The sequence below is a fragment of the Capra hircus genome, chromosome 7 (assembly GCF_001704415.2).
Source record: "Capra hircus breed San Clemente chromosome 7, ASM170441v1, whole genome shotgun sequence".
Lineage (NCBI taxonomy): Eukaryota > Metazoa > Chordata > Mammalia > Artiodactyla > Bovidae > Capra > Capra hircus.
The window spans coordinates 57,771,473-57,786,379 of NC_030814.1; the positions used below are offsets into that span (position 1 = coordinate 57,771,473).

Sequence of the window (14,907 nt, forward strand, 5' to 3'; positions counted from 1 at the left end):
TTAGAGATCTGCATATGTAAATGAATGATTAGAAATAATTATGGGCTGAGTCAGCAGCTCCGTACTAGAAATAGAACCCAGGCGTCTTGACACAGAAACCTGAGGTTCCCCCCTACTGTCCAGCGGACTCAGCGTCCACCATGCGGCGCGGACCCTTTCCGGGGTATTCGCAGCAGTAACGGAGGTTTAGTTTCTTTGCGGGCCCCTCGTGCTCTGCCGCGCAGCAAGCAGACTGATCAGGCGTGGGCGGGGCGAGGGCGGAGCTGGACAGGGGCGGGGCTTACATGTGGGCGGGGCTTCCTCGAGTTCCGGAGTCGAGTCGCTGCCTGGGCCGGAGCGGAGATGCAGCCGCCGCCCCGAAAAGTGAGCTTGGCCTGGAAACGGGGACTCCTGGCGGGTAGGGGGAGTGATGGGGACCAATCGGGCACCAGACCCGCCCGGAGAGGTCGAAGAGTAGGAAGGGGTCAAAGGCCAACCCAGAAGTAACCGAGGAAACATCCCATCTCCTCCTTGGCCCCGCCCCCTCACCGCTCCCAGCGCCGAGTGTTTTTCAGGTCCCCGCGCCAGGGGTCTTCATCCTCTTTTTACCCCTACAGGTGAAGCCGGCCCAGGAGGTGAAGCTTCGCTTCCTGGAGCAGCTGAGCATCCTTCAGACCCGGCAGCAGAGAGAGGCAGACCTACTGGAGGATATCAGGTAGCCCCTGACCCCGTCCACATACCCCCACTTTCCCTGTCACATGCTCCGCCCCTTCTACAACATATTACAGCTGTCGGGGCGGGCGGGGGTGAAGAGCTCTCCAACCTGCCCATTCAAGTCCTTCACCCTAGGCCTCTCTCATACTGGATAGGAATTATCCTTCCGCCCACTCCAAAACATATAAACACACTGGGACCCTCTCTCAAAGCCCTTCACTCCACACCGCCCCGCCACCCCCACAATCAAGCTTTGGGCAGAACCCCTCCCCCCTTCCAGACCTGTTGGAAGGCTGGCAGACTCTGTACCCAGGCCCCCATGCGTCCTCACCTCCAAGCCCACAGATGGTTTTCCAGGGGTAGGGAGGATCCTGCTGAGTCTCTGAGCATTGAGGTGCGGTTGTCCTGTGCTGCGGCTGCCCGAGGTGATCTCAAGGACTCTCTCTTCAGTGTCAGTGTAGTCACTCTGTAGGCCTGACTCCCCACTCCTTCCTGCCCACGCTGAAGAGAGGATGGAGGGTGGGAGAAATGGACCAAACAGGAACACCACCCCCACCCCACCCCCCCAATCTTCACAGATCCTACAGCAAGCAGAGGGCGGCCATTGAACGGGAGTATGGGCAGGTATGGGACTCTTTTCTCTGAACCTTCCCTTTTGTTCTGGCCTCCTTTACACCACCAGCAGTGTGGCTCCACACATAACTCCTGTTCTGGTCAAGAGCATGTGCCTAGAATCAGGCATGTGTGTCAAGTCCCTGCTGTGGTACTATTTAGTTGTGTGACCTTGGACAAGTTACTTAACTTTCTGGGCCTCGATTTCTTTCTCTGTAAAATGGGAATAACAATAATTGTACCTTCACGCAGGGTTCTTGCAAGGATGGAATAAGTTAATGCATGTAAAGCAGTTAGCAAAGTGAGGGATATTATCATATTCTGGTCCTGTGTTCTCACACATTGGGGTCTTTGAAACGGAATTGGGTCTGTGATGATTTTCCCACCAGGCACTCCAGAAACTGGCTGGGCCATTCTTGAAGAGGGAAGGACACCGGAGTGGGGAGATGGACAGCAGGTGAATCCCATAGTATAGTGGGGTGGGGTGGGGGGAACTAGGGGCCAAGAAGGAATGAGGCACTTAACCCCAGGAACCTGTGGGGAGGGCACGTGAGCTGTAGGTGGAGCTGATACAGCAGGAGGAGAGCAGCTGACCCAGCAAGGACACTGGATGGCGGTGGAGGGCAAGAGGGATCCTTGTGGCTGAGATAATGGGCGGATCGATTGATGGGCTCCCAGACTAGGGGGATGGGAAAGCTGTCTGTCTCCCGTGGTGCTGGGAGGGGGGCATCTGGTGAAGCTTTGGAGTGCTCCCCTCCTTAACACATTCTTTCTCTGGGGAGAGGCAGGATGGTGTTCGGTGCCTGGCGCTGCCTGCTAGATGCCACCGTGGCTGGGGGCCAAGCCCGGCTCCAGGCATCTGACCGATACCGTGACCTGGCTGGGGGCACGGGGCGGAGTGCTAAGGAGCAGGTGCTTCGGAAGGTATGGTTCAGTGGATGGGGTGAAGGAAGGGCTAACTCAGGGATGGAGGTGGTCTGGATCAGGACTTCTGTGTCCACGCCTCTAGGGAGCAGAGAACCTCCAGAGGGCACAGGCTGAGGTGCTGCAGTCTGTCCGGGAGCTGAGCCGAAGCCGAAAGCTGTATGGGCAGCGGGAACGCGTCTGGGCCTTGGCCCAGGAGAAGGCGGCTGATGTCCAGGCCAGGTGGGCTGATGGGGAGTTGGGAAGCCTGGGGACAGGGTGTAGAGCCAAGGCACCATGGCTGGGTCTGACCTCCACTCCTTTCCTTTGCCTGCACAGGCTTAACCGAAGTGACCATGGCCTCTTTCACACTCGGACCAGTCTTCAGAAACTCAGCACCAAGGTTCAGAGGATGTGGGCATGAGTGGGGGCAGGGAGAGGTAGACAGATTAGTCTAGTGGTTTGGAACTTAGGGGCATAAGTCAGAGAGACTGGGATGAATCCAGGCTACCCTACTTCCTTGGTGCATGACCTTGGTAAACTTGTTCTCTCTGAGGCTCATTTTCTTCATCTATAAAATAGACATAGTACCTTTGTTTTTCGTTCCTTTTTTATGCACTTATTGAGGACTTTTATGTACTAGGCATTGTTTGAAACACGGGGGATACAGTGGGGAACACTACCAGTAGAGTTCCTGCCTTCACAGCCTGGTTGGGGGGGACAGATAGTAAATAAACAAAGATTCAGAATAAATGAAAAGCAAAGAAGGTCCTTTGATAAAGCATAACAGGGGAGTGTAATTTAGAGGGCTGCTACTGCTGCTAAGTAGCTTCAGTCGTGTCCAGCTCTGTGCAACCCCATAGACGGCAGCCCACCAGGCTCCCCCGTCCATGAAATTCTCCAGGCAAGAGTACTGGAGTGGGTTGCCATTTCCTCCTCCAATCCATGAAAGTGAAAAGTGAAAGTGAAGTCCCCTCAGTCATGTCTGACTCGTAGTGACCCTGTGGACTGCAGCTCATCAGGCTGCTCCATCCATGGGATTTGCCAGGCAAGAGTACTGGAGTGGGGTGCCATTGCCTTCTCCAATTTAGAGGGAAAGCCTCTCTGAACAGGTGGGCTGAGTGTCAAGAAGGAACCAGCTGTGCAAAGATGTAGGGGAAGAACATTCTAGGGAGAGGCAATGATAAGTGCAAAGGCTCTGAGGTGAGAATAACTTTGTAGGCTCAAGGAACTGAGAGAAGGCCAGGGTGGCTGGAGCACTGTGAGCAGGGGGATGAGCATTGTGGAAAGAGAGAGGGTGCTGGGGCCAGCTCATGTTGGCCATGGTAGACCATGGTAAGGAGCAGTTGGGATTTTCTTTTAAATGTATGTAGTTTCCACTAGAGGATTTTGATCAGGAGTTGTGAGTATATAAAATTTTTAGTATAGTTTGCCAGTTATCTCAATAATGTGAGAATTCTTTCTGGATCTGGGTTGGCCTTGGAAGACCCCCAAGAGTCTAGAGCTCCCAGCTGATACCTATGTTCCTCTCCTAGCTGTCTGCCCAGTCGGCCCAGTACTCCCAGCAGCTGAGAGCAGCCCGCAATGAGTACCTGCTTAACTTGGTGGCCACCAATGCCCACCTTGACCACTACTACCAGGAAGAACTGCCGGCCCTGCTCAAGGCTAGTCTCAGCCTAGCTACCCCGGCCTCTCTGCAGGGAGCGCCTCTCCCTGCTTCCCATCACTGACAGGCTGAGTAGGGCGGGGGAGCTAGCCTGCTTAGAATGGGCAGAAGAGACATTCCTGGCTTCTGCTTCTAGCTGGCTGTGTGACATTGTGCACAACACTTAACCCTTCTGAACTCCTGTTTCCTCAACTGCTCAGACTACTTTATAAGACTAATGGGGCTCAAGGGAGAGAATGAATGTGAAAATGCTTTTTAAACTGTTAAGTGCTGTGCACACAAGAGGGTCTGTTTTTAGAAGCAATAATAATGTCTTATTCCTTTCCAATTTCCCATACCTCATGCCCATCTCCCACCCAAACCTGGACAGAGAGCCTGCTTGGGGGGAGGGTAGTGTCAGCATCTTGGGACTCTTTCCAGGCTCTGGTCAGTGAGCTGTTAGAACACCTGAGGGACCCACTGACCTCACTAAGCCGCACAGAGCTGGAAGCTGCAGAGATGGCCCTGGAGCATGCTCGCCGCGGGAGGCAAGCGACCTCCCAGGTGAGGGCTGTGCCCTATTGGAGCCCTCCAGAGATTCTCTTTACCCTTCTCTCCCAGTACAGCCTACCCCACCACATGTCTGCCCATTTCCTTCTCACTTTGTCCTTTCTCTTCCAAGAAAGGCTGGGGACAAGCTTGGAGAGGGAGCCAGTGAGTGGGTGACTTTGATTTTTTCCAATCCCCAAGGTAAGCTGGGAGCAGGATCTGGAGCTTTTTCTTCAGGAACCTGGAGTGTTTTCCCCCACCCCACCTCAGCAGTTTCAGCCAGCAGGGAATGATCAGGTGAGACCTCTGTGCTAGGTGGATCCAGGCCAGTTGTAAAGGGGACTGTGGTTTAGGCCTCTCTCCCATTATTCACATCCTAGTATTAACTTTGTTGTTCTTTAGTTGCTCAGTCATGTCCGACTCTTTTGTGACCCCATGGACTATAGCCCACCAGGCTCCTCTGTTCATGGGATTTCCCAGGCAAGAATACTGGAGTGGGTTGCCATTTCCTTCTCCAGGGGGTCATCCCAACTCAGGGATCAAACCCACATCTCCTCCTGCATGGATAGGCAGATTCTTTACCACTGAGCCGCCAGGGAAGCCCATGGAATTTACTTAGAGACTGTTAAACCATGGAGAGAGGGTTTCAGAACCCCAGTTCACCTCTCTCCCACCAGGACACAGATTAACACTCTTTATCCCACCCTTCTCTCTTTTCACTTCACTATCTTTTTCATTCTGCCTCTTTCCCTCAACCTGGATCCCATTTCCAGGACTGTGTTTGTGTGTCCACACGGAAGCACACCTGTGTCCACAGTCATAGGTGTGTGCTCCCACCTGTTTGTGGGAAGGAGAGAAGGAGGGAACTGTAGGGAGGAGGTGTAAAGGAGCAGCGTCAGGCAGTCCTCACAGCTCTCTATTCATTCAGGTGTGTGTCCTGGAGCTGGAAGGGGGTGCAGGAGGTATGGCAGGGGAGAGTGGCCTGGAGAAAGAAGTTCAACGCTGGACGAGCCGAGCTGCCCGAGACTATAAGATCCAGCATCATGGGCATCGGGTGAGGTGGGGGTGCAGGTGTCATGGCTGGGCAAGAAATGCTGAGAGATGGGGGTCCCAGAGTCACTGAGGGATGTCATGGGGCTGTAGGCAGGAGGGGAGGGAAGAGTAATTCAAGCCAACAGTGTGGCACAGTAATTAAGAGCATAGTCTTGGGAGCAAGACTCACCTGGACTCAAATCCTGCTCTGTTGCTTCCTAGTTATATAACCCTGAGTAAGAGGGTACTGAGTGACTTCAGCTCTTTGGACCTCAGTTTCCTTGTCATTAAAGTGGGGCTAATAATAGCACCCACATCCCAGGGAAGATTAAATGACAGAATGCATGTGAAGCAACTAGCTAACTACCAGGTTGTTCTAAGTTGTGCCCCATGGTATCTCCACCCTCCCCTGTCCTCCACCTCCCCAACCAGGTGCTGCAGCGGCTGGAGCAGAGGCGGCAGCAGGCTCCAGAGCGAGAGGCTCCAGGCATAGAACAGCGGCTGCAGGAAGTAAGAGAGAGCATCCGACGGGCCCAGGTGAGGCACCATGCCGTGGGTTTAGGGCCACTGAGATCACACCTCCTCCGGCCTCCTCCACTCCATCTGATGGTGGGGAGACTGCAAGCAGGAGGTCGTAGAGGGTGGACATACCTGGGGAGGCTCCACTCACTTCCCAAAGGCAGACCCAGCCATCGCCTGGGTTGACCCCTCTTCCCCACGTCAGGTGAGCCAGGTGAAGGGGGCTGCCCGCCTGGCCCTGCTGCAGGGAGCTGGCCTGGACGTGCAACACTGGCTGAAGCCAGCCATGACCCAGGCCCAGGATGAGGTGGAGCAGGAGCGACGGCTCAGTGAGGCCCGGCTGTCCCAGAGGGACTTCTCTCCCACGGTGAGCTCCCTCCACTCAGCCTTACATACTTGGGAGGGTAAAGAGCCCTAGTGGAAAGTGGACCTTATGAAGCAGGAATCACAATGGTACGTAACTCAACAGGTTGTTGTGAGGCTTGAATGGAATCACTTAAGTGTTTAATTCTTGGCACAGTTTGTAACAGAGAGAGTTCTCAGTTAACTTTTACTGTGAATATAGAATGGTGGTGATGAACTAAGGTCCTGAGAGCAGGCTGTAAGCAGTTTGAGTACCAGACACTCCATTTACTAGCTCTGTGATCTTGGAAAGTGATTTAAGCTTTCTGAGCCTCAGTTTCCTCATAAGTAAAATGAGGCTGGTAGTTCCACAAAATAACACAGGAACTTGTTAATTAAGAAACTTGTTAATTAAGAAACTTGGCTTCTCTGGTGGCACCAGTGGTAAAGAATCCGCTTGCCCATGCAAGAGGTGCAGGAGATGTGGGTTGATCCCTGGGTCACGAAGATCCCCTGGAGTAGGAAATGGCAACCCACTCCAGTATTCTTGCCTGAGAAAATTCCACGGACAGAGGAGCCTGGCAGGCTATAGTCCATGGGGTTGCAAAGAGTTGGACATGACTGAGCATGCACGCCATTAAGAAGCTTAAACAAGGTACATAAGATACATAGCACTGTGCCTGGCACACAGTAAGCACTCACTGCTGTAACTCTGATTATCATTAGTGTTCTCCTGCCCTGTGACGACTCCTTGTGATCCAGGGTGAACGGTGGGGTGGTACTGCCTTGGAGGAGGATCCACAAGGTTAACAGAAGGATGGAGGAGTGGGAGACACAGAGGGTACTTGAGACCGGGCCTCACAGTGATGTCTTTTCTCTGCCCCTACAGGCTGAGGATGCTGAGCTGTCTGACTTTGAGGAATGTGAGGAGACTGGGGAACTCTTTGAGGAGCCTGCCCCCACAGCCCTGGCCACGAGGCCCCTCCCCTGCCCCGCCCATGTGGTGTTTGGCTATCAGGTGTGAATGGGGGTAAGGACCTTAGACCATCAGGGCTAGGGGACAGCCAGTCCTGAATTCTTCTTTATGGGGCCTAGGCAGGACGTGAGGACGAGCTGACCATCACAGAGGGCGAGTGGCTGGAGGTCATAGAGGAGGGAGATGCCGATGAATGGGTCAAGGTGGGTAGGGACCTGGGGCTCAGACCTTGGCAAGGGAGCAGTGGGAGGGACTTCTCTGTGGCCCATAAAGACCCAGCCAGAAAAGCTGGAAGCCTGAGTGAAGAAGGGCCAGGGCTGTGGACAGCTGAGGCAAGCCCACTTTCTGTTCACATTGCTGGGAGAGCAGGCTCGGAACCAGCACGGTGAGGTAGGCTTTGTCCCTGAGCGCTATCTCAACTTCGCGGACCTCTCCTTCCCTGAGAGCAGCTGTGACGGCGACAACCCTTTGGGGGCAGAGCCCACAGGTAAGAAAGGGACAAGAATTGCTGAGTCATTGTGGCCCTGGGGTGTCGTGGTCCAGGGCACGCTGCTTCCCTCCTCCCCTCACCATCTCTCCTGGGCTTCTACAGCGTTCCTGGCTCGTGCACTGTACAGCTACACTGGACAGAGCGCCGAGGAGCTGAGCTTCCCTGAGGGGGCGCTCATCCGCCTGCTGCCCCGGGCCCAGGATGGAGTGGATGACGGCTTCTGGAGGGGAGAATTTGGGGGCCATGTTGGGGTCTTCCCCTCCCTGCTGGTGGAGGAGCTACTTGGCCCCCCAGGACCATCTGAACTCTCAGACCCTGAGCAGGTGAGCCTTCCTTTTCCCTGGGTCCCCAGGCATCTCTGGTTGACCTTCCCATTCACGGAGATCCCATATTCATCTTAATACCCCATTCCCTGTATTGTGGCTTGGGCCTCCAGAGAAAAGGGAAAGCAAGGCAGTCTTCATAAGAGTTTGGTTGCCCTGTTTTAGAGCTGGATTTAAGTTCAGATTCCTATTCGATTACTTTAGGCAATGATTAGGCCTCTCTGAGCTTGTTTCTTCACATGCATGTAGAAGGTGGATAATGATATCTTTTCTGGGAGACTGACTTTCCTGATGTGAGATAACGGAGGTAAAAGGCTTAGCCCAATGGCCCCTAGGAGGTGCTTTGATATATGGTACCTATTGTTCTAGCAAGATTTTGTCACTAACTAGATCTATGATTTGGGATAGATGGTTTAATCTGAGTGTTTCCTCTGACATAGTAATCATCAAATACCTCCTTCATGGGGTGGTGGTGAGGAATGAATAAATTTTTAGTGCATGTGAAGTGCCAGAAAGATGCCTGGGACATATTAAGTGTCAATACATATGGGCTGTTGAAATGTGTATCACCTACAACCTTACCCATATACAAGCATTTGGCTGCTTTCTAGCTTGGGAAGTGATGGGGCAGGAACTGAAGATGGGATGGGAGGAATAGCTGGTGAAACCTTCCCACATGCCAGGAATAAGCCTTTGCCCTCTCATTCCCAGATGCTGCCATCCCCTTCCCCTCCCAGCTTCTCCCCTCCTGCACCCACCTCTGCTGTGGATGGATCCCCTGCACTTTTCCTGCCTGGTGGTGAGTAGAAGGAGCTGGGCCCCCAGGAGGGTAAGAGACAGGAAGTCTGGGACTCTTGGGTTATACTTGGCCCCTTTGCCTGCTCTCAGGAACCTCCTCCCTCAGGCTCTCTGAGGCTTGATGGTAGAAGAGTTTGGGCTTTGGAGCCAGGCCCATTGGTCAAACTCTGCCCAGACTTCCTAGCATGCAATTTAACCTGTCTGGGCCTTTACAGAGTGAGAAGGAAGGTTCCTTCCTCATTGAGTTTTGACAGTTAAAGAGATGTCTGTAGGGTACCCAGCGTTGTGCTGGGCACATAGCAAGTATGCAGTCAGTAACTGTTTCTCATTATTATTAAAATTAGCCAGTTTCTCCCACAGTGTTTTCCCAATACACATCCTTAGTGTTCTTGAATCCTGCAAACATCTGGTTTGCATCATTGTCCTCATCCATCTTTTCCAAAACCATCTCTTCTAAAAGGTATTTCCACTTTCTTCTCTGCACCTCTCTCCCTGACCCTGGAGCCCCTGTTGCCATTTTCTGCACCCTGCTTCTCCAGCACCCTTAGTTTACTTTGAATACTTTAGTACTCATTCATTGTGTTTGTTGGTGTTTCATTATTCAGTCACTGACAGCCATTAGGGGTGGGGGTGCTCTGATCCCACTTCCCCTACTCTGGTACCTTTAGCAGGGCTGAGTATACAGCAGGTGCCCAGTAAGTGTTGAGGTTGGATGGATTGATGGATGTTATGACCCAGGTTAGTGACTATTTGTTAAATCAGAAAATATTTACAGAGTGCCATGGTCCTAGTAGCTCAGCTGGTAAAGAATCCACCTGCAATGCAGGAACCTTGGTTCGATTCCTGGGTCTGGAAGATTCCCTGGAGAAGGGACAGGCTACCCACTCCAGTATTCTTGGGCTTCCCTGCTTGGCTCAACTGGTAAAGAATCCGCCTGCAATGTGGGAGACCTGGGTTCACTCCCTGGGTTGGGAAGATCCCCTGGAGATGGGAACAGCTGTCCACTCTAGTATTCTGGCCTGGAGAATTCCATGGACTGTATAGTTCATGGGATCGCAAAGAGTTGGACACAACTGAGTGACTTTTATGGTCCTAAGAGCTGGAGATACAGAAGTGAACAAAATAAAGTCAGTAGGTTGACTTGTGGTTCTTATTTCCAGATCAAGACCTGGACTGCCCTGGGTCCCTGGACATGATGGCACCTCGACTCAGGCCGGTAAGGGCCCCTCCCTTGGAGGAGAGTGTTGGAAGAGGGGTCACTCCAATTTGTCCTGTTCTATCTGCAGAGCGGAGGGAATGGATGGGATATCCGCAAGGGAAGCCCCAGGAGCACTGACTGTGTATTTCCTACAGATGCGTCCACCGCCTCCCCCTCCGGCTAAAGCCCCGGATCCTGGCCACCCAGATCCCCTCACCTGAAGCCAGGGGGAATCTCCATCCCCCAGTGATGCTGCTGCCCCATCTCCGTGCTATCAGACTGCCCCTTCCCATGGTGATCCAAAGCGACACAGTCAAATGCTGGAATCTCCCTGATTTCCATTCTCACCTTCAGGGGTAGACACTACTTCTCTCCCCATTTCTGGGGCTGGAACCCATTCCTTTTTCCCCATGATCCTTTAGCCATCTCTAGGGCTGAGACTACCCCTTCTCTTCTGCCACCACCCCATCTCTAGGGTGGTGAACTACCCTGAAATCTCTGGGACTGGAATTTGTTCCCCGAAGTCTTGAGTGGCTCTGGCTCATTTGTGTCTCCACCCTGGTTCTGTGAACCACCCCACTGCAGATGCCAGAGCCACTGGGGTTGGGGCCTGGGACAGGGATAGGCCTGTCAGAAGGAGCTGGAGCCAGTATGCGAAGCAGCTGTAATGGTCTGAGCGGATTTATTGACAGTGAATAAAGGGCACAAAGCCCGAGCCAGGGCCTGGGCCTCTTGTGCCAAGAGGGCAGAGGACCTAAGGTGCTATTGCTTTAAGGGCCCACCAAGGGCAGGGGCCTACTCCCAGCCGCCACGCTCTAGCATATGGAGTGAGGTGATGGGGAAGGTAGGTCAGGTGGCCTGAGGGCAGGCAGGGGAAGGGGAGGAGGCTGAGGGCCAGGGATAAGACTTCTCCCCAGGTACCCCCAGCCTGAGACTGTGCAACTCCAGGTGGAAGTAGAGCGGGTCCCTCAGCTGGGGGGCAGTGCTGTCCAGGGGAGGGGAGGGGCTTCATGCCCAACCCACTCCCTGGCCTGCCAGCTGGTAGTCTGTCAGCACAGTGAAGGAGGCGGCTTGGAGGAAAGGAAGGGTGACTGTTGCCTCCTATTCAAGCGGAGCCCCCCGCTTTTCCCCAGAGGCTGCAGGACCTTCCCTACCCCCTGGAGCACATGGTCACTCCCCACCACCGAACCAAGGAATATGTACCAAAGGCTGAGCCTGCAGTTGACCCCAGGGATTCAGGGAACTGATGGGCTGAGGTAGTTTCATATAGGGGTTGGGAGAATAAGATTGACTTGGGGCCCAGGCAGACTCACCTCACATACCCCCTGCTCCCCGTGGTGGGGACACCTGAGAGAGAGGAGGGGTGGACAATGAGAGAACAGGAGGTGGGTCATTCCAGTGGCCTTGCAGAACAGGAGCAATAAGAGCTCAGCCCATTGCAGCGCTGGCCATGTCTTCATACCTGGTGATCTGAGGTGTCCTGTTTGCTTGGCTGTCCATTTGCTTCTTTTCTGGCTGGCCCTGGGCTTGGGCCCCTCCCTCCAGCCCCGAGCATCGGCTCTGTAGAGGCTCCAGGGTTCCCCTCAAGTGCACGAGGGACTCGGCTGTTGTCCCTGAGTCCTCCATTCTGCATGGGGGTGCTGGCGAGGGCCGGGGGCTGCGGCCTCTCAGGGGGAAGGCTTTCGATGGCAGGCATCCCTGTCCTGGGCTGCCCTCCCCCAGGCCCCTGGCCGCCTCCTGGGTCCTGCCCGCCACCAGACCCCCAGCTCCTGTCCGTAGGAGAGCCATCACGATGCTCATGCAGCCCATAGCGCTTCTCAATGTGCGTCACCCGGAACCTGGGAGGGGAGGGGACACTGGGGCTTAGGGCCAACTCTCAAAGACTGCTTGGCCCTTTCCTCTGGTCAGGGACATCCTGGGTTTGAGAGCCATGTCCTTCTGATCTAAGGCAGGGGAGATAGCCTCAGGTTGTGGGGCACATTGTGCAGCCTGACTCCTGCTGTAGCTCCCAGTCCAGGAAGAAAGAGCCAGGGCCCACCTTTGGAGTCAAATGCCTGAGCACTGGACCCCCACCTCAACCTCCCTGTCGCTGGGGTACTCTATATACCCACCTGCCCACAGAGAACACGGTGGTCTCCCCAGGCCGGGGGCGACTCTTTCCTTCCTTGGAGCGTCCCTGACGGACAAGTGGGGGTCTCTTGTTGCGGCTGCAGTGGATGCATGGGGCTGAGGAGCCCAGGTGCACTGTGTGATGATGGGAGGGGGCTCCGTCTTGCAGGCTGGAGGTGGCATCCACGCTGGATGGTAGGGAGGAAGGGAGCAGGGGGGAACATTCCCATTTTTCTTCCTGTTCTGTTTGTTCCTGTTCTTTCAGCGTGCTCCTTAAACCCCCCCCAGATGTCCCACTTCCCCCAGGCTGCACCATTCTTTTATTGTCTTTATCTAATAAACTGAATATGAAGATGTTACTGACCATGTGTTGTTTTCCCTCCCAGGGCTAAAAAGTGAGCAATGTTTAACCCAGGGGAGTGGCATAAGGGATGAAGGTTAGGCTTGATGACATTTAAAGGAGAGATGTGGTTTGGAGGATTCAGGATTTTTACCAAACTTTCTTCTTCCTGTCCATTATTCAGCCTTACTCTCCCCTGTCACCCTAATCATGCAAGGAGACTGGGAGAGGAATGTGCTTGAGGAGAGGATACTAAATCATACTGGCCCATGTTTCCAGCTCACCTGGACAGCTGCACTGTCCCTTCTCCTTCACTGTCCCCCAGCATCTCCTTCAGGGCCTCAGCGTTGGCTGAGGGGAGAAGGAAAAGAAGGGGTCAGTGGAGGCAAAGGCAAGGGCAAGAGAAAGTCGAGGAGCTGGGGGACAAGGGGACAGCCTACACCCACCTTCATTTTGGATGATGCAGCGAACAATTCTCTCTACTGTGTCCTCATTCATGTCATCGTCCTCAGCTGAAGGATGAAAGAAGTTGGTGAGGCAGTGGGAAATGGATCAACTTTGAAGGTACGTTACCCGGTGGTTTCTATGGCTTATTGTTCAAGACCTACCCCTTTACCAAACTGCATCATTCTGTACCTTAGCATTTCAAGGGCCAGGGCAGAAAAGAAGAGAAAATCAGTGGGAGTCCAGGACTACCACCAGTGGGCCCTTCCCACCCACGGTGCCTTCTCTAGCCCTGCTTTCAGGGTGGTGGCACCCCACTTGCTGACTCAAGAAAGCATTACTAGGCCTCCTGTCTTGGTCAGGATTTAGCCTGGGTCTGTTGGCTAGGTCAGGATTTAGCCTGGGTCTGTTGGCCATGAAGAGGTGTGGGGAGAAGGGTGAGGGAGGAAGGTGATTGAGCCAGGTTTTAGGCTGTTCACTCACGGGGCTGGAGCTGGGCGTCATCAGGCTCCGAGCCCCTCGAGGTGCGGCAGCGGTAGCCCTTTTTCTTGAGCACGTGGCAGATCATGAAGCCTACAAGGCCCATGAGGAAGAAGACCAGCACAAGCAGGAAGAGCATGTACAGCCCATGCTGGGGCGGTTCCAGGTCAGGCTGTGGTTCCGACATGAGGCCCTGGCGGGTGAGCACGGGCCAGGGCGGCTCCTGGAGTTAGGGGGCTGCAGCTAAGGATGGGGGAAGGGTTAGGAATGCCGTCCTCAGGATTCAAGACAGACAAGCCTCTGAGGTCTGGCCCCACCCCCTACCCAACCAAGGAGCTGTCCGTGCCAGGGGTGCTGGTCCGGGCCAGGGGTGTCAGACGGCGGCTGCGCAGGCCCTCTTCCACGACCCTGGTCCCGCTTCCCCGACGCCCAGAGCTCCCCGTTTCCAGCTTGTCCTGAGCTTTCGTCCCTCCCAAGGACACTGCAGAGAGAGATGGGACGGAATTCTCAGGCGGCCGGCACAAGGATAGTGCCTGAGTCAGCGTCCACATCTCTTCTGCGCGGGCCTGAGTCAGGCCTCCGCAGCCCCTTCCCCTTCCTGTACTGTCTCACACACACCCCCTCCCGCCTTTCGGGTTCTCCCGTCCTGACCACCTGGCCCACCCGGTACCGGTGGTTTGGTTCTGGCTCCGGCTCCGGCTCCGGTTCCAGGGGCGTCCTAGTCCGGCTCAGGGCCCCCGACGCCCTCCCGGCGCTCATCCCTTGCTTCCTTCCCCTCCCCCCTTCGCCGCCTCAAGGGCTCCGGGCTGCGGCTGCAGATACCCGTGCCGCGGCAGGGGTGGGGGGAGGGAAGGATGGAAAGGGATGAGGGCTGGTTGGGACCGGCGACAGGCTCCGGACAACTCCAGCCGTGGAAAGGGAAGGAGAAGGGGGGCGCTGCCGCAGCCGCTCTGGGTCCCCAAAAGCCTTCGACCGCCGGCCGGGGACCAGGGGGCGGAGCCCAGGTGTGCGGGGCGGAGAGAGAGCCTTGCGCGCTCCTGAGCGCAAGTGTGGTGCGCGCGTGACTGCGCAGCCCCCCCACTGCCGCCCGGTGACAGTGCGGAGCCGAGTCTGGGTCCGGGTGAGGAGGACGGGCAGTCAGGCGAGAGCGCTCTCCACCGGTCTATCGGGCACGCCTGGCTTGGCTCCAGCCCTCAGATGCCCCGGCTGGATGTGTAGCTGGGAATCTTCCCCAGCGGGCCGGGGGAAGCTTGCTTTCTGCACCTGAGAGGGTCAGCGTGGCCGGTTCTCCGGAGCCTCCTAGAGAGGCGACACGGCCTGCGCCCCGCTTGGGACAGGTAGCTGGACAAGATGGCTCGGCTTCCCGAGGATTTGACCCCCGGCGGGAAGGAAATGGCCCTGTCATCCTAGGACCAATGCTACTGTCCTCCGGCCAAGCCCAGACTCTCACGCCC

The 14,907-nt window shown here is 55.2% G+C and overlaps 2 protein-coding genes across 8 annotated transcripts; one reads left to right on the top strand and one right to left on the bottom strand.

Annotated features, from left to right (window-relative positions):
- Nucleotides 291-12,548, top strand: FCHSD1 (FCH and double SH3 domains 1). 4 transcript variants are annotated; one of them, XM_005683066.2, is made up of 20 exons: nt 291-363; nt 597-694; nt 1,272-1,317; nt 1,695-1,762; nt 2,088-2,229; nt 2,315-2,451; nt 2,548-2,611; nt 3,744-3,872; nt 4,295-4,417; nt 4,604-4,699; nt 5,331-5,456; nt 5,867-5,971; nt 6,159-6,320; nt 7,185-7,313; nt 7,391-7,474; nt 7,641-7,758; nt 7,864-8,084; nt 8,796-8,883; nt 10,043-10,098; nt 10,236-12,548. In XM_005683066.2, the coding sequence occupies exons 1-20, from the start codon at nt 343-345 to the stop codon at nt 10,299-10,301; spliced, it is 2,079 nt and encodes a 692-aa protein (XP_005683123.2). In that variant the 5' UTR covers nt 291-342; the 3' UTR covers nt 10,302-12,548. The 4 variants fall into 4 exon arrangements, with proteins under 4 accessions (XP_005683123.2, XP_005683124.2, XP_017905710.1 ...); XM_005683067.2 differs by having other exon boundaries at nt 2,094-2,229; XM_018050221.1 differs by lacking the exon at nt 3,744-3,872.
- On the bottom strand, nt 10,746-14,894 carry RELL2 (RELT like 2). Of its 4 annotated transcripts, none has more exons than XM_018050225.1 (8): nt 14,124-14,893; nt 13,457-13,934; nt 12,976-13,041; nt 12,814-12,880; nt 12,192-12,377; nt 11,543-11,918; nt 11,394-11,427; nt 10,746-11,150 (listed from the first exon to the last, which is right to left on the bottom strand). In XM_018050225.1, the coding sequence occupies exons 2-7, from the start codon at nt 13,638-13,640 to the stop codon at nt 11,395-11,397; spliced, it is 912 nt and encodes a 303-aa protein (XP_017905714.1). In that variant the 5' UTR covers nt 13,641-13,934; nt 14,124-14,893; the 3' UTR covers nt 10,746-11,150; nt 11,394. The 4 variants fall into 4 exon arrangements, with proteins under 4 accessions (XP_017905714.1, XP_017905715.1, XP_017905713.1 ...); XM_018050226.1 differs by having other exon boundaries at nt 13,457-13,696; nt 14,117-14,893; XM_018050224.1 differs by lacking the exon at nt 10,746-11,150 and having other exon boundaries at nt 11,340-11,427; nt 13,457-13,696; nt 14,124-14,894.